Source organism: Aspergillus fijiensis, assembly GCF_003184825.1.
Source record: "Aspergillus fijiensis CBS 313.89 unplaced genomic scaffold BO72scaffold_1, whole genome shotgun sequence".
NCBI lineage: Eukaryota > Fungi > Ascomycota > Eurotiomycetes > Eurotiales > Aspergillaceae > Aspergillus > Aspergillus fijiensis.
The window spans coordinates 693,937-719,637 of NW_024468977.1; the positions used below are offsets into that span (position 1 = coordinate 693,937).

The 25,701-nt window shown below is 54.4% G+C and overlaps 8 protein-coding genes across 8 annotated transcripts; 3 read left to right on the forward strand and 5 right to left on the reverse strand.

The window, feature by feature from the left end:
• Positions 1-308: 308 nt before the first annotated feature.
• Positions 309-1,494, reverse strand: BO72DRAFT_418980 (zinc-binding alcohol dehydrogenase family protein; the record flags this gene model as incomplete). Its single annotated transcript, XM_040942646.1, has 1 exon — positions 309-1,494. Exon 1 carries the CDS (start codon positions 1,452-1,454, stop codon positions 309-311), a length of 1,146 nt encoding a protein of 381 aa, XP_040806731.1. The 5' UTR covers positions 1,455-1,494.
• A 307-nt stretch (positions 1,495-1,801) lies between these two features.
• On the forward strand, positions 1,802-3,163 carry BO72DRAFT_491212 (Zn(II)2Cys6 transcription factor domain-containing protein; the record flags this gene model as incomplete). Its single annotated transcript, XM_040948171.1, has 3 exons — positions 1,802-1,900; positions 1,981-2,289; positions 2,366-3,163. 3 exons carry the CDS (start codon positions 1,802-1,804, stop codon positions 3,161-3,163), a joined length of 1,206 nt encoding a protein of 401 aa, XP_040806732.1.
• A 296-nt stretch (positions 3,164-3,459) lies between these two features.
• Positions 3,460-4,797, forward strand: BO72DRAFT_491213 (uncharacterized protein; the record flags this gene model as incomplete). The annotated part of the gene is made up of 3 exons (XM_040948172.1): positions 3,460-3,738; positions 4,488-4,546; positions 4,620-4,797. The coding sequence occupies 3 exons, from the start codon at positions 3,460-3,462 to the stop codon at positions 4,795-4,797; spliced, it is 516 nt and encodes a 171-aa protein (XP_040806733.1).
• Positions 4,798-5,373: 576 nt separating this feature from the next.
• Positions 5,374-13,012, reverse strand: BO72DRAFT_394060 (uncharacterized protein). The gene is made up of 5 exons (XM_040941960.1): positions 12,535-13,012; positions 12,130-12,225; positions 7,989-11,821; positions 5,960-7,861; positions 5,374-5,908 (listed from the first exon to the last, which is right to left on the reverse strand). The coding sequence occupies exons 1-5, from the start codon at positions 12,623-12,625 to the stop codon at positions 5,795-5,797; spliced, it is 6,036 nt and encodes a 2,011-aa protein (XP_040806734.1). The 5' UTR covers positions 12,626-13,012; the 3' UTR covers positions 5,374-5,794.
• On the forward strand, positions 12,503-13,231 carry BO72DRAFT_8427 (uncharacterized protein). The gene has a single exon (XM_040950767.1). The coding sequence runs from the start codon at positions 12,651-12,653 to the stop codon at positions 13,161-13,163; it is 513 nt and encodes a 170-aa protein (XP_040806735.1). The 5' UTR covers positions 12,503-12,650; the 3' UTR covers positions 13,164-13,231.
• A 475-nt stretch (positions 13,232-13,706) lies between these two features.
• Positions 13,707-16,704, reverse strand: BO72DRAFT_443592 (acetate--CoA ligase). Its single transcript, XM_040943607.1, has 7 exons — positions 16,446-16,704; positions 16,239-16,347; positions 14,905-16,149; positions 14,583-14,843; positions 14,385-14,514; positions 14,060-14,334; positions 13,707-14,006 (listed from the first exon to the last, which is right to left on the reverse strand). The coding sequence occupies exons 2-7, from the start codon at positions 16,275-16,277 to the stop codon at positions 13,944-13,946; spliced, it is 2,013 nt and encodes a 670-aa protein (XP_040806736.1). The 5' UTR covers positions 16,278-16,347; positions 16,446-16,704; the 3' UTR covers positions 13,707-13,943.
• Positions 16,705-20,880: 4,176 nt separating this feature from the next.
• BO72DRAFT_443596 (terpenoid synthase) lies at positions 20,881-22,813 on the reverse strand. The gene is made up of 5 exons (XM_040943608.1): positions 22,429-22,813; positions 22,194-22,357; positions 22,007-22,108; positions 21,748-21,902; positions 20,881-21,653 (listed from the first exon to the last, which is right to left on the reverse strand). Coding segments are annotated over exons 1-5 (861 nt in total). The 5' UTR covers positions 22,431-22,813; the 3' UTR covers positions 20,881-21,215.
• An 889-nt stretch (positions 22,814-23,702) lies between these two features.
• Positions 23,703-25,609, reverse strand: BO72DRAFT_443599 (uncharacterized protein). Its single transcript, XM_040943609.1, has 7 exons — positions 25,137-25,609; positions 25,063-25,082; positions 24,963-24,999; positions 24,838-24,905; positions 24,391-24,767; positions 24,213-24,308; positions 23,703-24,128 (listed from the first exon to the last, which is right to left on the reverse strand). Exons 1-7 carry the CDS (start codon positions 25,324-25,326, stop codon positions 23,858-23,860), a joined length of 1,059 nt encoding a protein of 352 aa, XP_040806738.1. The 5' UTR covers positions 25,327-25,609; the 3' UTR covers positions 23,703-23,857.
• Between the last annotated feature and the right edge of the window lie 92 nt (positions 25,610-25,701).

Genomic DNA, 25,701 nt, shown 5'->3' on the forward strand with positions numbered 1-25,701 from the left:
GATCTACAGAGTATCTGCAGTGTTCGGGATAGTCTGCTGTGGGTTATCGAGGAGTCAGCCACTCAAATGCTCTTCGGCGTAACATGCATTGTATGGCCAGGACCGTTCCACACACCCTCCATGGAAGTCTACCAAGCTCAAATCGGACCATATCTACAAGGTCCACTAAATACTTCCAAGGATGCACTCTGATATCGCGTGCTGAAACAGATGAAGTACATACAGTAAGATAACCCCTATATCCAACATCCAGCATCTTCACCCCCCTGCCCCATGCACATCCCATCAAATATACTGTATACAATCAATCACTCCGCAACCTCCACCACCAACTTAACACAACTCACCCCGCGCCGCAACTCATCCAACCCAGCATTCACAGCGCCCAACCCTTTCCCGACAACCCTCCCCTCCGGACTCGGCCGAATCCTCCCTCTCCCCAAACTCTCTCTCAACCACGACCCCAGCCACTCCCGAAACTGCGCCAGCCGCTCCGCCTCCTCCGTCGCAGGCATCACAAAGACCGTCTCCACCCCGGCGCCGTCGTCCACGACCCCGGCATCCGGCGGCACTGGCGGCGCCGACGCGATCTTTCCTGTGACCTGGTCCTCCCCGCGAAACGCCCCTACCACCGCCCGACAAGCCGCCAACTGCCCCATCGCCAGAAAGCAATGCCGGATTGTCAGGCCGTCCTTCCGGGCGGTATCGACGATTTCCCGGGGTGTGAGGGGGTCATGATAATCAAAGATGCGGTCCGCACCCAACGATGCGACGTACGCTCGGCTGCGCGGTGTTCCGGCGGTGGCGTAGACGGCGGCGAAGGGGGTGGTTGGGGAGTCGCAGAGGAGGCGCGCGGTCTGCACGCCCATGCTGCCGACGCTGGAGGAGGCGCCCCAGACGAGGAGGGCTTGACTTTTTCCGATCTGGTCGGGGGTGGAGGGCAGAGCGGTGGCTGCTGCTGCTGCTGCTGCTGCTGCTGGAGGGCGGGGAATCCCCATCGCATCCCATGCGCTTAGCGCGACTTGGACGGAGACGGGGAGGGTGGCTGCTTCGTTCCAGGTCAACTCGTGCCCGTCTTCGTCGGGGAGGATTACTGCGTGCTGCCAGGGCACGAGGCATCGTTCTTGGAACGCGCCGTAGTCTGGGCTGCAGGCTTTCCAGACTAGGGCGCTGTAGGCGGCGATGCGGGTCCCTGGGTGCAAGGAAGCATTCTGGGGGACCGCGTCGCCGACTTCGAGGACTAGGCCGGCTAAGTCGAAGCCCTGGACCGTCGGGTAGCTGGTGTCCGGGATGAAGAGGCCTGTGTCTTGCATGATGTGGTCGGCCGGGTTGAGGGCGATGGATTTGACGGCGATGAGGAGGTCGTTCGGGCCTGGTTGGGGGGTGGGCCGGGTGCGAAGCTCCAGGGGTTGGCCTGGGCCCGGGGAGATGGCGGCTAAGTGGTGGGTGGTCATTTTGGGATCTAGGATTTTGGGGTTGGGGAGAAAGAGGAATTCTCTGAGAGGTAAGTGATGGGCTTTAAGATAGAGAGGAGGCCAGCGAACCGGGGATTGAGGCTGGTATTTATGTCACTGAAGTGTTGTTTTCAACTATTGCCTCGATGATTATAGATCTCCGCAGCCAATCAGAGACCTCTGCATCCGAAATGTGGCTAGCGCCGCGTGGAAGATCTCGTTCCGAAAGGAGGTTAGCGTGTGCACCTGTGCCATGTGGGTGCCTGAGGGGACGATTGATGGGAACTAAGTTACCTTGTACTTGCGACTACCTCCCATCCGTTGCCTACCATTCCCAGCCCACAAAAATGTCCTCAACATGTGCAGAAACTGTTACTGCTCAGAAGCGGACTACTCAGCGAAGATCCAGATATGGCTGCCGCAATTGCAAGCTCCGAAAGCTCAAGGTGGGTTCAAGGTTGGCTGGTTGGCTCGCTTGACTACATTGATTCGTGCCTGGCTGATTGTACTTTCCAAATCTCTTCAGTGCGACGAAAGTAGACCTAACTGCAAGAAATGTTGCGCATTCGGGATAGTGTGCAACTTCATCTTCAATATTCCCGACCTGCAGCCCATCGCCGCTGAGACAGGGAGGCCATCGCTGGCGCTGCGAGGAACTGCCGAGCTACAGCCCCCCCTCGCCGGTGCGGTCTGGACGGCGGACCAATCGACATTCTATCAGCTGAACACGAAGTGTCAGGACTTCCTCACTCGGTACTATGGAAGTAGTCTTCTGACCCCAAATGACCCGAATATGTTGCACGTGAATCGCAAGCTCCTGCAACTAGCCTTCGTTGTAAGTACTGCACATCGTGTAGGGCTAGTCGTTCTGGATCTACACTCGGCTAACACCAGCCCTGTGTGGCCGACAGTACCCTTATCTCATGCACGCCTCTCTAGCCGTGGCACTTACATACGACCGCCACCTAAACACCGTAGGAGGCAGCCGTCGCAGTCTGGACGAGTGCTATCACTGGTACCAGAGCACCGCCCTTCTCAACCGACGGTTCAGGGAGCGGCCGATCAACGCCGAAGACAAGGATCCACTCTGGGGCACCCTGGCTGCGCTGGCCGTCCTGGCCTTCTCATCCCCTGAGGCATGCACACCGGAAGAATCGTGGCCCCTCACCCCCTCTGACCAGCAAACCGATGCATTGGACTGGGTCCGTCTGAGCAAAGGTAAAATGGCACTGTGGCACATCGTCGATCCCTTACGCCCGGACAGCGTCTTCCGCGTCATGGCGCCCACCTTTGCGCAGATGAACGCCCCCTTGCCGCAGCGCGGCGTGCAGGGCATCCCGCGGGCCGTGGCGGCCTTGTGCCTCCTCCACGAGGCATCGACGGCGACAGATAATCCGTACTTCGAGGCCGCCCACGCTGTGGCCCTGACCCTGAACCTCCCAGACACCAAAGTCACCACCGGTCCCGCGCAGCTCTTCATCCGCAGTATTCACGGTGTCTTTGAGGATATGCTCCGGAATCGGGACCCTGTCGCGCTCGTGCTGCTGTATCTGTGGTATCGTCAGGCCGGCCGCAGTATCTGGTGGATTGAGCTGAGGGCCAGAGTGGAATGTCCCTCGATCTGCCTGTACCTCCAACGATATCACAAGGAGGATACTGCGGTGCAGGCGTTCCTTCCCGGTGGTGTCTTTGCTGAAAGGTGGGGTTGATTTGAATTCTTCCAGCGAAGCCTTGTTTGCAGACTGCAGTGTCAAAGACAGCCGGCACAGATGGCTTTGTCAGATATTGCGGACAGTCGATGATCACCATCTATCCGACAGCCTTTGTTTGTGCGGTGAGACTGGCTCTGATTCATGCAAGCTATAAATACAACATTTATACCCCAGCCAGCAGCGCGCAAGCCAGTCGTGACTACACCTCTCACGAAAACCTTTCCGTACCCATTTCCAGAAAACAGACACAGCCCAGTCCGCATCTAGGTAAGCTCCAGCTCCCCACCGTCAGAATGGTCGACCGGGATCTCGAGATCGACATCGAGGGGGTTGACAAGGTCCTTTTGTTGAGACTTCTGCATGAGAGCGCAAGGTCATTCCCAAGGTCCGCCAGACGGGCCTTCAATGAGCAAGAGGCACGCACAGCGGTCACACAATACATACATTATTTCTGTGGCTGCTTAATCGCCTGCGACATATCCGGAGATAAGGCCCGGCATACCTGGCGGTACGATTGGTACGTGGGAGAGGGGTCGTTCGAGGCCACGGTTGCAATCGCCCGCGAAATGATGGTAGGCGAGCAGCTGGAGTCGGAGTTGCGGTTCCATTTGGAATGATGGTGTGGCTCGTTTATGGATAGAATTCTTTGTTTTTGAATGGTCTTAATTGGCTGTTTGATTATTCTTGATGAAATAGATACCTGTTATAAATATTCTTCTTAATCTCATCTGTATTTCTCAAACTGGGAATGTTCCCAACAAAGCAGCATATTAAGTAGTCCACAAAGAGCGGGTTACAGCACGCCGGCCTCCGTTTTATCTCCGAGGGACAAGCCACTCCTCGCAGTCTCTGCCACTGATCGAGATGGTGACAGTTACAGTACAAGCGAGAGAGAGAAGGGTAAGTTAGTTTGTCCACGCGATGTAACCCGTTGGTTGGCTGAAGCTTGATGATGCTTAGCGCTATACTATAAACCCAACTAAAATACGGCAGGTAGTCATCTTACTCTCCTCCAATACATTTATCAAGCGAGTCCAGCAAACTGACCCAACCGACATTTTGACAGCGCTTCCGGGCCATCATCATCCTCGACCAGCACAACCCCCTAATTCCCCCCCCCCCAAACCACAGCCACTGTCCGCCTAATCTCCGGACCGGCCTACGCCCTCCAACAAGTCTCACCTACCCGTGATCCACCTGAGCCTGCAGCATTTCCTCTAGGCGGCAAGGGCAAGTGTTGTTGGCTTCGACACTCCATCCGCGCATTGCCATCACGCCGCAAAAGCCGGCGACGACCATGCTGCTCAGCACGCACACATAGCCGACATATCATGAAGCACCGCCCCTCTGGCTGATCGATGAGTTGGACTGCGTGAATATGTGCGTTAAGAGGGGGGGGGGGGGGGGGGGGGGGGGGGGCTGTCACTACCACCACTACCACCACTGCTGATAGTCCTGCTGCTACTGCCACTGCTACTGCTGCTCCTGCTACTGCTACTGCTGCTACTGCTACTGCAGCGATTGCCACTGATACTGCAGCACCAGCACCAGCACCAACAACAACCAAATCCCTCGGCGAGACAAGCTACGTCGGGGGTCCGCCACGACTGGGTGGTACCAGCAGGCGGTAACTTACCGGGCGTCGCGCTCCTCACGGAGGCCGGGTTTGTGGGATGTGCGGCTGGAGGACCCGTTCGATGAGCCCGCCGGGGTTGGGGCGGGCGTTTTAGCGATCAGTGATCTGTTTTGACGAACAAAAAGTCCGCGGCGCGGTGGGGCGAGCCAGGGGGAAAGTTAGGTGGATGGAGGCGGCCGTGGGGAAGTTTTGGGGCGTTGGGTGGGCGAGGCGGACCGGAAGGGGGTCCGCGCTGTCGATTCCGCGGGTGGTGGTCGTGCAGAGGCGGCGCTTTTTATCTTTGGGGTAGTTCATTGATTAGTGAAATCATAGAGGAAGGTAAGAGGGGGATGTGACGGGGCTCCGTGGGAAGGAGTAGTTACTATAGTAGGACAGTCGAGGGTCTCTGGACTAGGGCTGATAGTACTGTACACCCTCTGGCGCAAATGGTCTATTGTGCTCTGCGTAGCGCTGATGCGAGGTGATGTTTTGTCTTATGTGCTGCATCATCCTCAACGTATACTGCGACTGAGAAAGATGACCTTGCAAACTACTGCAGCTGTACTTCAAATACTTCAAATCTTGCCATCCCCAAAAAGTTGATCAAATATCCTTCCATCGAGATAATCATTCGCTGCGGCTTGACTATGGCTTAGAGGCACATCTCCCTCGAGACAAATGTGGAAACCCAAGATGAAAAGTAATCACTGCAGAAAGAAAAAAGAAAACACACACAAATACATGCAGTCGAAGGACAGGTGCAAATCAGCTAGGATACATAGAGCCGCACATCGATGTCGACCCTTCGATACAAATAGGAGTAAGACAGGGGGGGAGAAAGAGAACAAGGGAGGGAGGGACAGGAGAGAAGCAAGAGGGTGTGCAAGAAGAGAAAAAGTAAAAGACGCCCATTCACAGGCCATCCAAGAACGACCAGACAACACAGTATCAGATCCAATGACTGCCCCAACCACTGGAGAGTTTTGCCATTCGTGCCTTCAGCCATCATCCAATTAATACCCTCCAGCCATAATAACCCCGTAGTACCGTCGACTCATTTCCGCCGTCTGCGTGAGGCGCGCATCGCCCGTCAGCGGCAGATTGAGCACACTCGACAAATCGTTTGCCTAAACTATGATTAGTCTTGTTTCTATCACCCAATTTTCAACTGCTCTTACCTGGCTGTCTTCGTGTGCCGTCCAGCGTGCCACAGCTCGGCTCATCTCCCGGAACGCAACTCGCTCCTCCAAGCCTTCCACGCCAGAGCCCTGCCGAATCTGATCGCCCAGCTGGACCAATGCCTGCACCAGCCGATGCAGTCGCGCCGGGTCTCGCCTGCCCACTCTCGCCGTTGCCAGATGCAGAAAATCCTCGTAAATCCCGCCCCCTTGAGCCCAGCCGCGCACCTTGCGCTCCGGTTCGGCACCAAAGCCCGAGATCAGTGTTTCCAGTGTGGCATAGTCCCCTTCAATCACTGCCGACGGTCCGACAATGCGACAGAAGGTGGCATGCGCATCATTCCAGTTCTTGGCCCTCACCAGATAATCCACCTCGTGTGCAGCATTACCCGTGTCGCGCGCATATAGTGCCTTCGCCACCCAGATCCAATTCTCGGGAATCTGCGAGTCGGTGACGAGGTACTTCCACATCTTGTTCGGCGATCCGTCCTCTTTGACCGGGTGTGGAAGCGACAGCGCATTTCGAGCCAGAATGTCCTTGATGGCTCGTTCCCGATCGGAGGCGCGAGAGAGGTGAGAGAAGACGAATATGCTCCTTGCAAGGGCACCAGAGTTGAAGAGTTCCCATGCATAGTCCCAGGTGAGCTGGTCCATCTGAGCCACATTCAGCTGGAGTTGGCCATTGCGCCCAACGGCCGCGGCGAGGAAATGGCACAATTGGAAGGACAGGCGATTGGTCAGCCGGTCACCCGTCAACGATTCGGGCAGCAGGGCGGCTGGAAACTCCAAGCCGTCCAACTGCGTGTTCTGGGCTGCCTCGGTAGTAGCGGCATAGGCCTTCAACAGCACCCACATCGGAGACTCACGATCCTGCGCAGTGGTGGATTGGTAGAATTGGGAAGGATTCGGTAGTGGCAGTGCGGTTTCAACACCACTACGTAGATCTTCGACGAATTTGCAGACGGCATTCTCCAGCGGCTCATCGTCACCGATTCCGTACCACAGGCGCAGGCCAAAAGCCTGGATCCAGTCCAGGTCGAATCGCTCGGAGAACGTGAATGCAGAAATCCGATCCTCGAGCGCCCCAGTAGTCTTGCCCTCACTGCGTAGGGCATTGCCCGCCAGCAGTTCATACAGAGCGCGCACAGGCTCACTCATCTCCGAGTACGCATTGCTCTGACGCCACATGTCAATTTGATTGGCCATATCTTCCCGCACGGTGGCATCCCGACCAATCTGCGAAACAAGAGTGGCGAGGTGAAAATTTTGGCTCGAGAGCAGGACATTGCACGCCTCGTCAACCCGATGGGCGCACAGGAGATTGATAGCGCGTTCCTCTGGTGAGCCCACCTTACCCAGCTTCTGGGCCTGCTTTTGCCGAATAATTCCTTCCAGTAGACGGGTAAGGCGGTCTTTCTTAATACGGTGAGAGAACTGGGACCGGATCTCCTTGGGCACGCCGACAGAGATATCGTCTTCAAGCTCGTCGTTGAACAGAATGTTGGCCAGCTGCCAGAGCAACCGCTCTTGGTCGGTCACCAGCGTACTGCCTGCGGCTGTGGCGGCCAACCTATGGAAGTCGGCATGAGCCAGGCGAGCAAAGGGCACTACTCCATCCACGGGCTTAATGATCGTGATTTCGCGCTGGGCGTCCAGCATCGCTACCGGCTCGTTGGGCTTTCTATACTTTAGTATGGAAACGTCCCGTCCTTCGCTGGTCACGGTGAGACTATGTTCCCAGTAACTCAAACCAGCCTCGACAGAGTCGGCGTTGTTCCGTACGCAAAGCAATGCGTTTGAAGGTCCCCAGCGTGGTTTGAAGGAGTAGTGAAAGGCAAGGTCGTCAGCGCTCAACTCATTGGACTCGCCGGCATAAGTCTTGGGCTGTTTATGGTAGGGCCACTATGGAGATAGAAGTCAGAAGCGTTGCTCCAGGCACCAACAGTGCGATATTGCAGTGACGAGTGTGCGTCACGGCAACAAGGGCAGAAGACAATCCAGTAAGAAAGGAATAGAAGGGCGGTCATACCTCAGGACCTTTGGGTCGTGCGTCTGGTACTTTCACAGGCGATGCAGTCTGTTGTCTCCGAGGTTGCTGGAATAGGGAATTCATTAAATCAATACTGGTTGCGAAACCCTTCTGCTTGGTTTCGCTGGTAGGCTGCTTTTGAGTCTCCTCATGCAAAGAGCGTTCGTTGAAGGCATTCGCCTGGATCTCACGTAGGGCATCCCGGTTCTGCTTCCGAGGACTAATGGTTCGCTGCAACTGTTCAGCCCAATCGCCCGTCAGATCCAGACGGGGCTTCGCCGGAGTATTCCAAGGCTTCAGCGACAGCCGAGGGTCTTCCATGTATGTGTCGGTGCTCGCGGTATCGTCGCGCTCCACGGTATGACGAAGGTCCGGAAATGTGCCCGCCATGTCCATTTCCTCACTCTCATCCAATTCAACTTCAGACTCGACAGACTCCAGACTTTCAGTGATGTCCTCGCTGTCTTGCTCAATAGTTGAACCCGTGGAGCCGTCCTCTAAAAAAGAATCTTCTTCCTCCTCTTCCGAGCCCAACTGCTGCTCGTCGTCCATCGTCTCCATCGCCTGGTGGCCAAATGCTCCGGGGACTATCTTACGCTTTTTGAAATCGAAAGTGTCGTCATCGACGCCGGCCACGGAACCGAGGAAGGAATCGTCAGTGGAGAAGGCTGACAGATGCTCCGAGCCCACGGTGTTGTCGTGATTGGCAGGGGTTTGGGCCTTCGGAGTCGGAGTGTCAGGAGCAGCACTCAAAGTGCTTTGGTTTAGGCTCTCACCTTCTTCTTCCTCATCACTATCATAATCAAGACCATAGGTGGTGAAATGAGGAACCTTGAAAACCCACGTGCCGTTTTCCACTTCGTAGTCGATGAACTCGGTGTTGTGCACCTTGACCAACCGATCGACGTGCTTGTCGAACAACGGGCCACTTGTCAGGGGAGAGGGCGACTTCTTGTCGCGGCCACGGGGCCAGGAGTTTTCGATACGAAGGATAGACGGGACGTTCAAGCCCTTGCCCCGGGGTGGTTTGATGGTCTCGTCAGGGTAGACGGTGATCTTCCGCACTCCGATGTCGACAAGTCCCCCACAGACATTGTCCAGATCGATGGTAGTCAGATCCACGGGCTCATCGAAAGTCACCTGACCGCAATGCTCACGTCCCACGGTGAAACCTACCACCTTCTTCAGTTGCTCGCGGCTCATCTTGCTAAGCTCGGCGCGAGTAGGCTTCATGAAGTACTCTCCGGGCTGCGGATCCCCGCCGGGAATGAAAGAGAGCTGCTTTGGGGCGGCGTTTGTCGCGGTCGGTTGCGCAGGCTCCGAGGCAGCGGGCAGATCGTTGTTACGGACGGACTCCATCTCAGGACGAGCAGTGGTCTCCGGGGTCTTGGTGCCGTTGACGCCGTTGATTGTGCCACTCTTGCGGACGGAACGCAGGAATCCCAGCTCCTCGGGGGTGGGCTCGGGACTTTGGGTTTCGACGGGCACAATCTCCCCGCCAGTGTGTGCAAGCTCGGAGGACGATTCAAAGCTGACCTTCTTCTTTCCCTTGTCCACAGGAGTGGCAGCCTCTTCGCCGTTAGTGATGGCTGCAGGAGGAGGAGTACTGGTCGAGCGCGTGAACAAGTCATTCCTTAGGCTTCGGTCGATAGTCAGACGCTTCAGGCTTCCACTAGACAGACGAGAGCTACCGGAAGAGAGGGCACCGGGGGAAAGAACACTATCGGCTTCAGGATCGAATGTCTTTCGTAGGTTACTGGTCGAAAGACTCTTGCTGAAGCTGGTGCGGCCCAAGCTGCTAGCATTGAAGCTGCTGCGCATGCTGCCTCCGAGGACACTACCACCAAGTCCGCCTGGAGTGTTCGCAGTGCTCGATGGAGATCCGTATGTGGAGTACGAGAAACCGTAGCCACGTTTGGGAGGAGTCAGGAGGCGATTTGCGGCGGTGGGGGTGATCTTGTAAACGGGAAGAGGAGTGCGTTGCTTCTGCTTGTTGGAGGACGACAGCGGCGTGGCTAAGGGGCCGGGACTTGCAGCGCTGGGTGCTGGCAGACCAGAGAAGATAGACTGGTTGCCGTAGGGATTTCCTTCCAGCAGGGAGGCCTGCAGACTACCGGGGGCGGGTTGTTGGCCCAGCTGCTGTGCGGGCTGAGATTGGCTGCCACCAAAGAGGCTGGAGGCTCCCAGGGTAGTCGGTTGTTGGTTCTGGCTCGCGCCGCCGCCAAAGAGGGATCCAGTTGCAGCCGGTGTGGTAGTACTCGCGCCGCCTCCAAAGAGACTGCCGCCCGAGGCCCCAGCTCCACCGAAGAGACTCGGCTTCTGCTGTTGCTGGGCCGCACCACCGCCGAAGAGGCTCGAGCCACCACCAGTCTGCTGGTTCTGGGTGTTGCCGAATCCTCCGAATGCACTCGTACCCGTGCCCGTGCCCGTGCCCGTCGTAGCCCCTCCAAACAAACTCTTCTGGCCTTGCTGCTGCGATCCGCCGAAAAGAGAGTTCGATTGGGCTGGTTGTTGGGCGTTGTTGCCTCCGAACAAACCGCCGCTCGCAGGTTGTTGGGTCTGCTGATTTTGACCGAAGAGGGAGGTGCCGGTGGTGCCGGTGCCGGTGCCGGTGCCGGTGTTGCTGCCGCCAAAAAGACTCGGGGTGCTCGTCTGCTGCTGCTGGGTGTTAGCGCCAAATCCACCAAATAGCCCTTTGTTCGGGGTCTGTGCCTGATTCTGAGCCTGGTTTTGCTGGCCAAAGCCGGTACCACTACCAAACAAACCCCCGCCCGACTGCTGCTGTTGACCTCCAAACGGAGAAGATGTAGCTGCGGTGCCGCCAAATGGAGAGGCTGTGCTCGTGTTTTGTGTGCCGAAGCCGCCGAATGCGCCCCCGCCGGTGGAGGTACTACCTCCGCCAAAGAGAGATTTGTTCTGTTGCTGGGTGTTGTTGGCGCTGTTGCCGAACAGCCCCCCGGAGCCGAATCCAGTGCTCCCGGTAGTGTTTCCAAAGCCACCCGAGGTTGCCGTGTTACTGCCGAACAGGCCCGACTGGGTAGTAGTGGTAGCAGCAGCTGGCGTTCCACCGCCGAATAAAGTGTTGGCAGGCTTCTGAGCTCCGAACAACGGATTGGAGGTATTACTAGTGCCAAAGCCGCCTGTGGTTTGGGTCTGACTGCCGAAAGCCGACGGGGCACTTGTGTTTGCGCCGAATGGTGAAGAAGTGTTTCCAGCTCCAAATCCAGTGGATTGACCACCGAAACCAGAGCTGCCGAAGGCGGAAGCACCAAAGGCGCCTGCTTGTCCACTTCCGTTGCCGAACCGACGGCCTCCGTTGTAATCGCCTAACCGAAGCTCTTCGAACGAATACTTGCTGTAAGGCTGCATGAACACGATACTCTGGTAGTGATTGGTAGTGGTGCTGGCGGCGTCCTTTTCGGTAAAGGGAGTGAACGGGGTGGAGCCGGTGCCTTCGGAGGGAGGAACAGCTTGGTTGAACGCGGTACCGCTACCACCACCAAAAGCCGGTGCTGTTCCGCTTCCAAACCCGCTGGCGCTGGCGCCACCGCTGGCTCCGAAGCCGGTAGTACCAGTGGTGCTCCCAAAACCGCTGGCGGGTTTGTTGGCACCGAACAGTCCACCACCTCCAGCACTGCTGCCAAAGCCACCGCCGGTGTTCACAGCGGAGCCAAAGCCGCCAAAGCCGGTATTACCTGTTGAGGTCGCTGTGTTGTTTGACCCAAACAAACTGCCGCCGGTACTGGGTCCCGGAGTGCTGCCAAAGCCGCTAGTGCGATTCTGCCCCGCACCGAACAAGGAGTTTGACTGTGTCTGTGTATTGGCGCCGAAACCTAGAAAAGCAGGAGTAGTGTTAGCGACGCTATCGAACAGCCTACAGCCGAAGATCCTTAGAGCATGTGACGAATTTTAATTTCCATATGTCCTTGGAAGGCAGAAGGCGGATGGGACTCGAATTTTCCTGTTCGAGGGAGAATTCCGGGCCGCGAGAGACAAGCCCAGTCGTCCACGGTTTCAGAGCGGCAGTGTTTGCAGTCCAACCCGACCGTTGATATGTCGGGAATCGCGGGGTCCGCCCCAAGGTACAGATGGAAGAGAAAGGATCGCCAAGCCCATGGAAATATAGTCGTCGAGCACGTACCTCCAGCGGAACCGAAGCTACTGGAAGTGTTTCCAAACAGGCCACCGCCTGATGTGTTACCACCTCCAAAAGCAGGAGACGGTGAAGATCCAAAGCCTAGATGACGTGGGAGATGCTGTCAGAGACTGTACTGAAGCCGCGATCCCTTCTCTTGCAGTGCTGCCGTGCTACCTGACGTCGGAAAGGAAAGTAGAAGGTCTCGACACGGCGGCGAGATGTCGATGAGTCTGAGGTGAAGCTGCTGTGGGTTGACGTCCAAAGCACGAGCCAGATTGGATTCCTTTACTGGGTCGATTGGGGGGTACCGAGCCAGTGTTGAGAAAAACCAAGAAAACACCAGGGCGGAAGCAGGAATACGAAAGGGAAAGAAGCAGGTACGAAGCTCGTTAACAAATCAAAACCTACCTCCACCAGTATTTGTGCCTCCACCAAATGCATTGCCGGATCCAAAGCCGGAGCTCTGCTGAGTGTTCTGTCCGAATCCTCCTCCGAACATCTTGCAGGTTGAGTGATTGCGACTTATGAGTTCATCCGTTCCGAAACGTTTTCCAACTGAAAGGCCGAATGCTCGTCCACGTCAACGTTTTGATGCGAGCTATGTCCCGAAAAAGGCGGTATTACGTGCGAGATGGGTTCGATCACGGCGCGGTGCGAAGGGTGCGAAGCGACGAGCTCGAAGGTTGTGGATTGAGAAGCCGAGATCTCGACGCGCCCAAGAGGAGAGGTGTTTTGTGGGTGGGAAGGACAGCAGGGTAAAAATGTCTCGCCAGCTAGAGACGGGGCGTCACCGTCAAGAGCGGAGATGCAGTTCAGCGTCCTTGAACTGGAGAGGCGACGATGAGAAGAAGCCAGAGAGCTGGTCGAAAGAGGAGGAGGGCGCGCGACGGAGAGGAAGTTCGAAGGGACGGAAGGGAAAGAGGTTGCTGCAAAAGGGACGAGGCGGCGACGGTCAGGCGGTGACTTGCTCGCTTACGTTTCCGGTACAGACTGATCCGCGGGCAATTCGGGGATTTTCAGGCAGAATCATCCGGTAACTTTGGCTGTAAATACACCCCGGTACCAGCTGCTCACGTGAAATCTCGCGGCCTGAAACCACCCGCGAAACTGAGCAATTTCTGCCTGAGGATTATTCTCTGCAATCAGTTGTGCCCTCCCCAGATGGTGCTGGGCGTTATTTAAACACGAGGTATGTGAGGCTACTTTGATTCAGGGCTGATAAAGCTGTCTTTTTGAGAATTTCAGGGTGTAGTGTCACTCTGAATGACGCATCGGTGTACAAGATACAGTGTATATATTTACGAGGTGACTCTTGCCGTCAAATTCAAGTTACAAGCAAACTGATCCGTTCTGAAAATGATAGCATAATATACGGCCAGGTGCTGCGTTTTTCCTGCTATAAGGAGAGAACCCAAGTATGCCGGCTTATGAACCGACACCAGGCCAAAAGAGTAGAGCTCTTCATTGTATATTCTATGAAGTGACAAACAGATAAGTGGGTAGTTTCGCATTCGACTGCACTACCCAGGTACTACAACACTCCACAATACAACAACACTCTGAGTATACACCCACCAGGCCCGAGAAAAACTTCTTTCATCATTGGTATATACGTAGAGAAGATTGACAGCTCATCAGAATGCTGCAGTTCTGATCATGATGGGAATCACAAGATAACAAGAAAAAAGAATCAAACTCCGCCTTCAGACATCATAAAGCTCAGGAGCATAAATCCAGACCACACCTGTGCTGATGGCAGTGTCACATGTCCCCCCAACTCTCGCTTTCATTAATATCATTCACTGAAGACAAAACACTTATTTGCCGCGGGAAGCGTGCACCGTGGCAATGATCTTATCAACCACCGAGGGGTCGGAGAGCTGCTTTTGCGTTAGCGCTAGTTGAAGAATGATCCGAGGGAGATGAAACTTACGGTGGAGGTGTCACCAAGGCTGTCCTCCTCGCCGCTCAGGATCTTGCGCAGAATGCGACGCATGATCTTGCCACTGCGAGTCTTGGGAAGATCTTCAACCACATACACGGCCTTAGGGGCAGCGAACGGCCCGATAGAGCGGCGAACTTGCATGATCAAGTCCTTCCGAACCTGGTCGGTGGTCTCGTTACCCTCCTTCAAAGCCACGAAGGCATTGACAGCCTGACCGGTCAGCTCGTCGGCAATGCCAACAACGGCAGCTTCAGCCACCATGTCTATGCAGATGTTAGGAACCCGTCCTCGGAATGGGGATTGAATCACTTACGGTGCTCGAGCAAAGCAGCCTCAATTTCAGCAGTGGACAGACGGTGTCCAGAAACATTGACAACATCATCCACACGACCCCGGATCCAATAGTATCCGTCGTGGTCGCGGCCAGCACCGTCTCCGGTGAACTAAAGAACCACAAGTTAGCCACACTGTTAAGCGACACACATGGAGATCGATGACTGGAGGTACTCACGTAGTAGCCCTTGTAGACATTCAGGTAGGTATCCATGTAGCGCTTGTGGGCACCCCACACGGTCCGGGCCATGCTGGGCCAGGGCTGCTTGAAGGCAAGCACTCCCTCGACATCGTTGCCCGAAATCTCCTCTCCGGAAACAGGGTCGATGATAGCGGGCTCGATACCGAAGAAGGGAAGCGATGCGCTACCCGGCTTGGTCGGCGTAATGCCACCCAAAGGTGTGATCACGTTCGAGCCGGTTTCGGTTTGCCAGTAAGTCTGTCACAATGCCACAGATTAGCCAAAAGAACCATTGCGCCTTCAATCGACTCGTACATACATCACAGATATGGGCTTCCTCCTTGCCGACAACCTCGAAGTACCACTTCCAGACTTCGGCGGCGATGGGCTCACCGACCGATCCCAAAATGCGCAGATGGGCCATCTTGTGGTGAATGTGCTCGTCGCCAGCACGCTTCAATAGGCGCAAGGCGGTGGGGGCCACGTAGAATTGCGTGACCTTGTGCTTCTCGATGACATCCCAGTAGCGGGAGAAGTTCGGGTAGGCGGGGGTGCTCTCGAAGACCACCGTCGAGCAACCCAGCAGGAGAGGAGCATACACAACATAGGTGTGGCCGGTGATCCAACCGACATCACCACCGCAGAAGTAACGATCGTCATCGTGAATGTCAAAGACGTACTTGCCCGTCATGGCCGCTCCAAGCAGGTAGCCAGCAGTGGTGTGCATGACACCCTTGGGCTTGCCAGTGGAGCCGGAAGTGTAGAGCAAGAAAAGAGGATCCTCAGAGCTCATGGACTGGGGAGCAAAGTAGTTGGGGTATTTCTCGACCTCCTCGTGCCACCAGACATCACGACCCTTGGTCCAGGGAACCTCTGCGCCGGTGCGCTTGTAGACGAGAACGCCCGTCACATCGGGGCACTGCTTCAGTGCCTCATCGACGATGCGCTTGGTACCAATGACCTTGCCGCCACGCTTACCCTCATCAGTCGTGATGACGACCTTGGAACCGGCGTCAAGAACACGGTCCCGCAGAGAGTCGGAGGAGAAACCGGCGAAGACGACGGAGTGGACAGCACCGATACGGGCACAGGCGAGGAAAGCAATGAGAGCCTCGGGAATCATGGGCAGGTAAATGGCGACGGTGTCACCCTTCTTAACGCCCTGCTGCTTCAAGACCCAAGCAACTCGGGATACTTCGCGCAACAATTCGCCGTAGGTGATCGTACGGCCCTCACTGGGCTCGTCGGCCTCGTAAATAATGGCGACCTTGTTGGGGTTCTTGATGGCATGGCGATCGACGCAGTTGAAGGAAGCATTGAGGCGACCCTCGACAAACCAAGCACTGTCACCATTCTCTAGAGAACCGGTGTGGACGGTCTGGAAATCTCTCTCAAAGGTGAGGAGCTCGCGGGCCATGCGAGCCCAGAAAGTGTTGGGGCTGCGAATCGACTCGTCGTAGAGCTTCTTGTATTCGTCGAGATCTTTCAAGTGGGGACCGGAGGGGTGCTTCTCGTGGAAAGCTTGGGGAACGTGGAAAGTATCAACATCGTGGGCCTCAAGCACCTGTAGACCCAATGGCAGAATAATTAGCAGATGGAGACCCGGAGATTTCTCGGCCCAAGGCGTGGGCGTGGGGAATTTTTTTCTCTTACCACGGCAGGCTTGGGAGGCGTGATGCTGCCGTCCGCCATGTTTTATGATTGGTTATGAGTGTCCCAACGGAATTTCAATTGGGAATTTGGAGTCGAGGGAAGCTGGGCTCTATGGAGGGGTGAAAACGAACAGAGTCAGTTCAGTCTCCGGCGCAATGAAGAGGATCGGGGCTAGCACGTGAGACGGAGATTGCGCGGGCGACTTACTGATATGCACCAGCACTGGTTGGTTGATGGTGGGGGGGCGAGGGGGGAGGTTGCGTTGAGTTGGGGAGATTACACCGGAGAAGAGAGGAGAGGAGGGAAGGGAAAGATGGAGATTATGAAGTTAAGAAGGGGAGAGAAGAGAAAGAAGAAAGATAATTGTTTTCAGGGACCGGGGGTGGGAGGGATTGGGGCACCGATATTTAAGAATGTCCGATGGAGTCTTTTTTGATGGTGGTGGTAGTCTAAGTGGTAAAGGTAGTAATATTTTATCATTATTATTATTATTATTGTTGAGAGAGTCAGTCAGTCCCGCTCCCCCGGTGTCGCGCCCACAGTGGGGAGAGTAGACTAAGAGAGACAGAGAGACAGACAGACAGACAGACAGACAGACAGACAGACAGACAGACAGACAGACAGTGGCAGACCGACAAGAACAGAGTTACCGTACTGTCACTCCGGTGTAATTGCTCGGTTTTCCTCCTTTCCCTCCTCCCACCTCTTTCCCTCTTTCCTTCCTTCCTTCCCTCCCTTCCTCCCTCCATCCGTTCCCCGTAAAGTCAAACCAATCCATGGGTCAGTTCAGTGGTGGTGGTGCTGACCCCGAAAATCTGAGCTCTGAGCAAGATCCGAGAGCTGGGGCTGTCTTCCTCCTACCCGACAACGGTACAGCTGCAGCTGGTGATGCCATTGACCTTGTCCCAATGGAGTTATCCTGTTTCTTCCCCTTTCCTTGTTGACTGGAGAAGTACAGTACTAAAACTACTAGGTACCTAGTATAGTGGACGAGGCCCGACACTTGATACCCTAATAACATCCTCTAACAACAAACCAATGCGGGCCCCTCCTTGATAAGCAAGCCCTTAGCAGGCACAGTCTTTTCCCACCCATGCTGCCCCCCCCCTCCCTCCTTCCCTCTCCAATCGAACCCCAACCTCAATCATTGTTCTAATTAAACCGAGAAAATGAAATCTCCTTAGGTCTGTCTGACTTATTTTGGACACTAGGGACACTAGGAAACAACCTGGTTAGTCTGGTCACGCCGCCGCAAAAAGGTTGGGCTCGGCCATGCGGGGCTTGACAGCCTTTGGTTTCCGTTCCTCCGGGGAAAGGCAAGCGACGATCTGACTGTCTGTCAGGACTCAAAGTCGCATTTCAGTGCTTAGGGATGCATGGACTAGTCGATTGCGACGCTTCCATCTCAATTTATTCCTTCCCACTAGCTCCTTTCCTTGCTGTAGTCGACTTCAAACCACGCGGGTGGTATGACAATGGTCCAATGGCGATGAAGCTGGGTACTCGCTTTTTTTCCAGGGTCCCATTCCCTCCGGCTTCATTATAACTAAGTAGTTCAAAGTTCCCCCCGAACACGAAGGGAATGAGTGACCCCAGCACTCATTTGAGCAGCCCAGGAATCCAAGACAGCCCGTCAGCGGAAAGAGCGCGGGGAGGCAACATCACAAGAACCGCCACCCCGGCCTCGATTGGAGGGTACTCCGTAAATGACTAACAGAGCTCGCTTGTGCCGTGCGGGGGATCAAACTCAAAAACCTTACCGGACGTGAAAGTAATCTCTTCGATTGTTGGGGGAGCGCTGCGCCCACCTGGAATGCTTTAGTGGCATCTTCCGAGATGTATCTGTTTGCGGACAGAGAGACGGCCTGGGGTATCATAAGACAGACAGAAGACAGAACAAAAGACTAACTAGGAAATGTTACCGCCCCGGATAATCCGAGCACCAGGCGGTTACCACCACCTAGACTAGGTAATTGTTGTCCGTGATTCATGAAAAGGTTGATGATTTGAGCGGGAGGATGTAGGGCGATGACCCAAACACGTGCGTTTGAGGCTGACCGATCTCAAGCATAATCTGGATATCATGTCACACCAAGGACTTCCCTCCTGCGGGGGGAAGAACTATACGAACGACTGCTTGTCCACTTGCCGAGGCAGGGTAGGGCTCTGTGGTTCCCTTGGACAGTGCTCGATGATTACCTAGGTAGGCGTTATCAGAACAATGACCTTCAGGTGCCCAGATTGCCCTTGTCGATCAGCCATCCAGGCCAATTGGTAACGTTATCTGCCATACATGATACAATACTCGTAGGAGTCTCGGGTCGATCGCGGCCATTGCCTTTCGGTTCGGCTATTTTATGGGGCTCTCTCCTTGTCTCCGTGGCCCTGGCTCTGTCGCAGTACTTTCGGGCGGAGAACAGGAGATCTCTGAACCGAATAACCGGTGGAGGGGGGCGCTGATTCTCTTCTATACTGGCAACGTTTATTGGGATGACTGACGGCAACTCTGGTTGACCGTGGGAGGGGTGATTTTCAGGAACGGCGGCGCGAGATGGGAAGCTATGCGACTCTGGGGATGGTCGGTCGGTCGGTCGGTCGGTCGGTCACTCACTCACTCACTCACTCTTTCTTTCCGTGAACGCGTTCAACCCACAGCTCATAACCGGCCACTATTGAACCCGGACCATTCCCCATTCCATAGCTTTGTTCTGATTCCTTTTCTTTTTCCTTTACTGCTTCCTCAGAATTGACAGTTGACCTCGAAATCTCCAGTCGAATCCTCCCATCAACATTACGACTTCGATCCGGTGTTTCGCAACCGGTTGCGGATTTGAGCATAAGCCATTTGGCGCAGCTCCGACGGCCGCTACCCACATTTTATGCTACTCTCTCTGTCCGTCGTCCGAAATGTCGTCTCTTTCCCCATCCACTGAGGGTCCCGCGGGTGTCACAGTGCCAGTCACTAGCCAGCACGGCTAAAAACGCAATCAGAATCGAGAACGGTACCCCCATGATCAGCAGCACCAAGCACAAACCAGAGCGAATTCATCTCGACCATCGCATATAAAATCTTGGCGGAACCACTCCGGGTGGTCAGTGGGGAGATGCCACTGCAGTAAGTAGTGAGTGGTGGATGGCTTCTCTTTCCGGATTCGGCCTGAGGTGCCGCCGCCGCCGCTAAGTGACTTGAACATTCCCTGATCATGGAGTGAGCCCGGCTGCTGAGATGCGTGTTCTGGGAGCACAGGCGAGAAATAATCATTTCAGATTAAGAATCGTGCCAAACTCACCTGATATATGATTAAACCAAAAGTGTCACCAGAGTTAAGGGCAGTGATTCTAATGACAAGAAATCATTCTGAGTCTCAGGAAACCATGAAAGCTGATACCGGTCTTGGTATTTCCAGGGATCTGCTCCTCCCATCAATAGGAGGCAATACCGAATTGGATCTCTGCGGTATCCATCAGTGATCAGTGCAGTAGTGGTGATGGAATTCACTTTCCGTTTCTGTTCTACGACAGTAGGCCCGAATTGACGCCGCTTTTGGCCCACTGCGCGGCCCCGGGGCGTGGAGAGAGCACAACAGTGCGTGTCCTGGGCGAATCCCCCGGAAGTCCCGAATTGCTCCGGAAGCAACGGTGACCTGAGCTAGCATATACTAATCATGTTACCGCAACCCAACTAAACTGTGCACAACTATCCCAAAACATCCAGCCCTACTGGATTTGGTTATCTTGTCAAGCCCGAAAGTGAACATGATCATATCTCAAGGCACTCGATGATATGAGTCTCAACTTGTTCTCAAGCACTCGTGGCTTAAGTTCTGAAGAATATTCGATAGCTACTCTACCCTAACTTCGCGACATCGACCATATTATCATTGCGCCAGGCGCCTTGGCACTGGTCTACGCGTAGCATGTCCATGATCGTCTATTCACCACGAAGAAAAGAGACAGTCCGTCCATAGGGCGTAGAAGAAAAACAAAAAAAAGTCTTCAAATACCATAAACCAGATTATCAGCAGTAGATATCCGATGCGCCCGGTTAGACCAATCTACAGAAAAACACACCTACATAATTTCCATATGGCACATTGCAGAACGGTCACAAGCCACAAGTCAACATCCCAGATAAAGGTAATATCAAACATAATCTGGACAAAGAAAATGCCTGGATGTCCGGTGCTATTGTCATAGTGCAATATCGAGTTCAACCCCACCCACACACAGCTTTCAGTACTGCGTAGGTAGGTAGTTTGTCCACACAGAAGGTCTCGCAGACTGAATCGAACTTCATGCGCCCCTACAAAAACGCCCTCGAGCATAGGCCCCCCTTTATGTGAAGATTTGAGAGAAAGGCTTCGGCAGTGTAGTGTGAGAGCCTCAAGGCTCAGTAGTCTCAGCGGGTCACGTTGTGTTGTCCACTACCATGTTTGACACAACGAACAAGTATGTTGCATGCAGCCGGCTGATGTGGTAGACGCCCCGTGTATATACAGACATCTACACACTCACACACTCACACACTTACTGATTGATAATATTACTGTCGGTACTCCCTGCGCTGCGCTGCGCTGCGCTGCGCTTTTAGCTGGCCGCCTTTCCATATCACGAAAGACTGCCGGCACAGATCTGACTGTTGTGTTAGACGTTATTGTTTCTCCACTGGCATAAACACCTCTGTACGGGAAGAGTACTCTAATCTACAGCAAATTACACACGCCTCGAAGCAATAAGAGTTAACCGTGCTACATCGTAAGCTGAGGATGGAAGTTAACTCACGCAATTGCGAGGCTGCTCCAAATAACATCAAACCATCTTCCCAAAAGCCGTACATACCCATGTCTCAGATACAAAACTGAAAGACATAAGCAGGCCCTAAACACCGCCCTCATCCACAAGCCCCCGAATCCCGACCAAGATTTCTAGAGATATTTCAGCTTCGGCTTCCACCCAAAGCCTATTCGCATCCACCCCCTAACACGACAACCCCAACACCCCCTCAGATATCCTCGCCCCGCGCCCAACCGCGCCGCCGCCGCCGCCGCCACCCACCTCCTCAAAGCCATACCCATCGGGAGGCGTCAACCCCACCTGCAAGCTGCGCACCATCTCCCGGAGCACGGGGTTGGCGGTGAGGGTGGCGCGCTCGAGGGCCTGGATCTCGAGCTCGATCTGCTGGCCCAGCACCCAGAGGGCCTCAGTCGTGAAGGCGAGCGAGCGCGTCTCGTGCCGGAAGATGTTGAGCACGAGCTCCTTGTGGCCGCGGCCGGCGCAGCCCGTCGCGTGGCGCTGCATCAGCACGTTCATCAGCACCATCCGCGTGGGCGGCGTGGCGTGCGCCAGCGCGTGCAGGAGGATGAAGCTCCATTTGCCTTCGTCGAGGTCCTCGCAGAAGCCTTTGCTGTCTTGGTACTGTTTTGGTGGTTTGGGGTTAGTGGTTGGTGATCGGCCAGGTGGGGAGGCATGGAGCGTCGGGGCTGGAGGGGTTTGTGCTTTAGGGAAATACCTGGTCCATTGCAAGGTTCGCATAGTCATCGCGGATCTGGAAGAATCGTCCGAATAGGATCATCAGGCGGTCGAGAGAGGGAGGGTTGGTGGTGCTGGAGGGGGATTGTTGGGCGATCATTAGGCGGGCGATGAGGCGGAAGAGGGCGCCCGTTTCTGTTTTTGTTGTTCAGACACATGAGTATGAAGTCCGTGAGTGATTCTCAAGGAGGGAGATTGGGGATGTATGCGCATTCAGGGTCGCAGTGGGACAAACGTACTACCGTCAATCATCTGTAGATACTCCTGCGAACTCGGTGGTGTCGCGTGTTGGACCCAATGCAGATCCAGGCTCTGCGCGACGAGCATGTTCTTCAGTTCCTCTACAGAAAATCGATCAGAATCGGCACATCCATCGGTTGATGCGCGGGAAAAAGAGGCCCATGGCCGTCCTAAAAAGCCACATACCCAATACGATAGTCTGGGCAAGTGGTCCAGCCACCTGCGCGACGCGACCGATCACCTCCACCAGCTGAAACGTAGCCGAGTTGACCGTCTGTCCGACGCCAAACACGGAGTGCGCGGCGGGCTTGGACCGTCGTAATGGCGATCCATCTTCGACATCATCGAGCCTGACAAACGCGATTAGTGGCTGCAGACCGGTGCAAAGTAGCTGGGAGAATGAAGGGAGCCTGCCGCGCACATCAATGAGATGTTGTGTATATCGCCCACAATGGACAGCAGATCGGGGAGAAAGTCATCCGGGATGTCGATCCACGTTCTCAACGCTTCAACGATTGTATGTCGAACGCCCTTGGAGGGTAGGGATGATAAATATTGAAATGGAGCTATAGCTGGCTAGAGGGATAGTTGTGTCAACCCTTTTCTTCTCCCCTTGTTCTCTCTTCCTAAGCTCTAGCGGATGAGGTGCTGATCATGGCAGGGAGATAAATGGCATAAATACCGTTGTCGTAGCGGAGGGAAGGTTTGTATCCATTAGCTCCCTCACCATCGAACGCGCCTCCTTGGGAGTCGACATGACCTCTGTCATATCTCTGTCGAGTACCGGGGACATCCTTAGGAGTCTGTGTGTTGAACGAAAAGAATTGGAAGAAGATCTCCCACCGCAGTACACTGCTTTAGTTAGGAGGCTGAAAAGGTATGCAAAGTCGAGGCGGGGTTATATAGCTAAGAAGCCGTTTTTGAGCCTCTCGCCTTGTCAGACCTTGTCAGATTGGTATTGCTCAGAAGGGCAAGGGGCAGTGAGAGTGAATGAAGTCGGGGAGGGGCTGTCTAGAGGAGGGGCCTGGGAAGTGGCAGGATTGTTAGCACTGGACCTAGTACTACAATAGGTCTGCACATACTAACTATATACTAGATATCAGATATTCTTACCAACTTTACTGGTGTTTACTTGTGATGCCGGGTAGATCGGAGCCCGAGCTGCCTAGCCCCTATGCCAGGTGTATGCAAGCTATCATGATCAATTCTCTGCTTGTTTTGTCGTGTCATTTATTTCTTTTCTTTTTTTATTTTCCGCCCCGGCGCCTGCACGTACAGCACAAGCATTGACTTGGGCACATGAGTGGCAGATGCACGGATGTCGGGATTGAGGCTTAGTTGGACGGATGAGACCTGGGCGGTACTTTGGGGCTGCGGTGTATCTTGCATTTGCAAAGGCTGTCAGATTGTAAAGCTGTAAGATTGGTAAATTGTGAATTTTCAAATTTGTCAAGTTGTAAGTTTGTACGATCATCAGATCGTGAGACTGTAAGATTCTTCTTGGGCAGGACAGCGGCAGAGAGGGCGAAAAAGCGCCCCCAAGTCAGACCGACCCACTACTAGCCACTATCTTAGTGTATCCATTTCGGCAGTAGGACTTGACGAGGACGACATCATAGTATGCACTGTAATGAGTACCCAGTAAGCTTTTCCGCCTACATGAACGTTCGTCATCGGCATCTCACGCAGATGTAGTCTGATACGAAGTAAATTGTGCAAAAACATACGTCAAAATTTATGTACATACACTATATACAGGACACGGGACGGGAAAGACAGACCCCGCGCTCAACCCCTCCACCGACTGAACAGCAACACCCACTACGAAGCTATGAAGCCCCCTGATCTGTCTAGACTGTCAGGGACTGCCTGTTCAAGCTTTCCGTTGAACCCAGCTCAATGGCGGCGGGCTTGCTGGCAGACTTCTCCCACGGCTTCGGGGACTGCCAGGACCCATCCTTCCAAGGTCCGTTGCTGACACTGCGTTCCTTTTTGCTTCCCCCGTTGCTGCTCCAGAGACGTGAGAAATACGAGGTTACACCCTTGGGGAAGTACCGCTCGACGAATCGCGGGAGGAGAAGCATGCAGGAGCAGAAGATCCCCACATTGCACTCGAGGACGCTGGAAGCATTGGGCAAGTCGCCCATGGTCAGCTCAGGAGCCCTAACCAAAGACTTGTTTTGCAACGGAGTCGGGAAAACTCACGCCCACACAGCGATATGGGAAATATTCCAGGTTGCATCCGTACTGTCAGTCAGAATATGCGTCTGACCCAGTCGAATTAAACTCGTCACGCATGCACTGTGGTTGAGAGAATCACTAAGAGTCAGCTCGCAGCTCAACCGGGTAGCACGAAGTCGCAATTATCACGTTATGCACGCACAAGATACCAATGCTGAAGACTGCCAGCAGTCGTAGTCGCCGTCGCAAAGTCATGTTCAATCCCAGACACGATCGGATGGGCAACAAGAGGACATAGAGATCGGTCGTCGAACTGAGGGCGCCTGAAAGATACGGCAGAATTGTCGGGTTCCAACACTTCCCCTCACCGAACTCGTTCCAGGCGTGCGAAACGGGAGTGCAGGAGAAAATAGTAAGGAAAAAGACCGTCACGTGGCTGATGGACACGAAGGCGATACCGCCGAGGATAAGGTATCGCATTGTTCGATCGGGAGCGAAGATCCGATAGTAGAAGAAGAGGAAGCTCAGTTTCACCGCTGGGGTCAGAAGAAGGTACACATATTGAGCGATCGTGAAGTACTGCGCAGTTGAGCTTGGGTTAGACTATCGCTGGACTCATACTGTGCGGCCCAGAAAACTCCCTTCATACCTTGAGAGCTGGCACCAGCCATGTCACAGGCTCATCCCACATGTGTCGTCCAATGCCCCAGTGATAGGCTATCAATGTGTTAATAAGGCTTTGCAGTTTTCAGTCACGTCAAGAGCTCCTCATACATTCAAACATCAGGCCAGAGAAAGCCACTGTTAAACACTAACCAGCATTCAGCTATTGCATCCTCAAGGGAACCTCACTGGAGGAGGCTACGGTACATACCCAAGACAAGATCACAAAGTCTGCCAATTGTGAGTCAGTATCAGCTCAGAGAGAGCCATCGTTCGGTGACTTACAGTCATCCAGCCCAAGCTTCGACTTGAGAATCCCAACTCGAGTATAGATTCGGATCGCAACGCCAGCGGTGGCCAGCGTCAGGCATACCGTGTGGAGCGCGATGTTGTTGCCCAGCTGGTTTACAGGATCGATAAGGTTGGACTCTTCTCCATCTGGAGGCTGTAATACACCAATCCACTGAGTAGCCATGATGCAAGTGTGTCTTAGGGGAGGGGGGTAAGAGATACAAGGGGACTGAGACGAGGGTTTCTTGTTGATCAAGGTTATATATTGTCGATGCACAGCTTGAAAAGATCAGCAAGGCAGACCATGCTGGTAAGGTTTCTAAGTCGCTACTCGGTATCTACAAGATGGGGGAAGATTTGGCCCTTGGGGGCTGGAGTGGGAGGGGGAGGGGAAATACTCGAATGGTGCAAGCAAACCAAAGAGGGAGTGTTAGTCGTCTTCCAAGTTCAAGGTTGGGGGCCATGAAGTGCTGATTGGGAGATAGTGATGGGCAGTATGCAAGTGAGACTGCAGGTGAGACTGCAAGTGAATGCAAAGGTACAGTACCCTGTAGAGTGC

Coding starts and splice junctions, on each gene's coding strand:
- BO72DRAFT_394060 (XM_040941960.1), bottom strand. CDS start 12,625: ATGTTCGGAGGAGGATTCGGACAGAACACTCAGCAGAGCTCCGGCTTT. Junction 11,822..12,129: donor TAGCTTCGGTTCCGCTGGAG/GTACGTGCTCGA, acceptor CTGCTTTTCTAG/GTTTCGGCGCCAATACACAG. Junction 7,862..7,988: donor CACGACCCAAAGGTCCTGAG/GTATGACCGCCC, acceptor CTATCTCCATAG/TGGCCCTACCATAAACAGCC.
- BO72DRAFT_8427 (XM_040950767.1), top strand. CDS start 12,651: ATGAGTTCATCCGTTCCGAAACGTTTTCCAACTGAAAGGCCGAATGCT.
- BO72DRAFT_443592 (XM_040943607.1), bottom strand. CDS start 16,277: ATGGCGGACGGCAGCATCACGCCTCCCAAGCCTGCCGTG. Junction 14,844..14,904: donor AGGAAGCCCATATCTGTGAT/GTATGTACGAGT, acceptor GCATTGTGACAG/ACTTACTGGCAAACCGAAAC. Junction 14,007..14,059: donor GCCTTGGTGACACCTCCACC/GTAAGTTTCATC, acceptor ACGCAAAAGCAG/CTCTCCGACCCCTCGGTGGT.
- BO72DRAFT_443596 (XM_040943608.1), bottom strand. Junction 21,903..22,006: donor TCTACAGATGATTGACGGTA/GTACGTTTGTCC, acceptor CAACAAAAACAG/AAACGGGCGCCCTCTTCCGC. Junction 21,654..21,747: donor CGAACCTTGCAATGGACCAG/GTATTTCCCTAA, acceptor CCACCAAAACAG/TACCAAGACAGCAAAGGCTT.
- BO72DRAFT_443599 (XM_040943609.1), bottom strand. CDS start 25,326: ATGGCTACTCAGTGGATTGGTGTATTACAGCCTCCAGATGGAGAAGAG. Junction 25,083..25,136: donor GAAGCTTGGGCTGGATGACT/GTAAGTCACCGA, acceptor CACAATTGGCAG/ACTTTGTGATCTTGTCTTGG. Junction 24,768..24,837: donor GGCTGGTGCCAGCTCTCAAG/GTATGAAGGGAG, acceptor TCAACTGCGCAG/TACTTCACGATCGCTCAATA.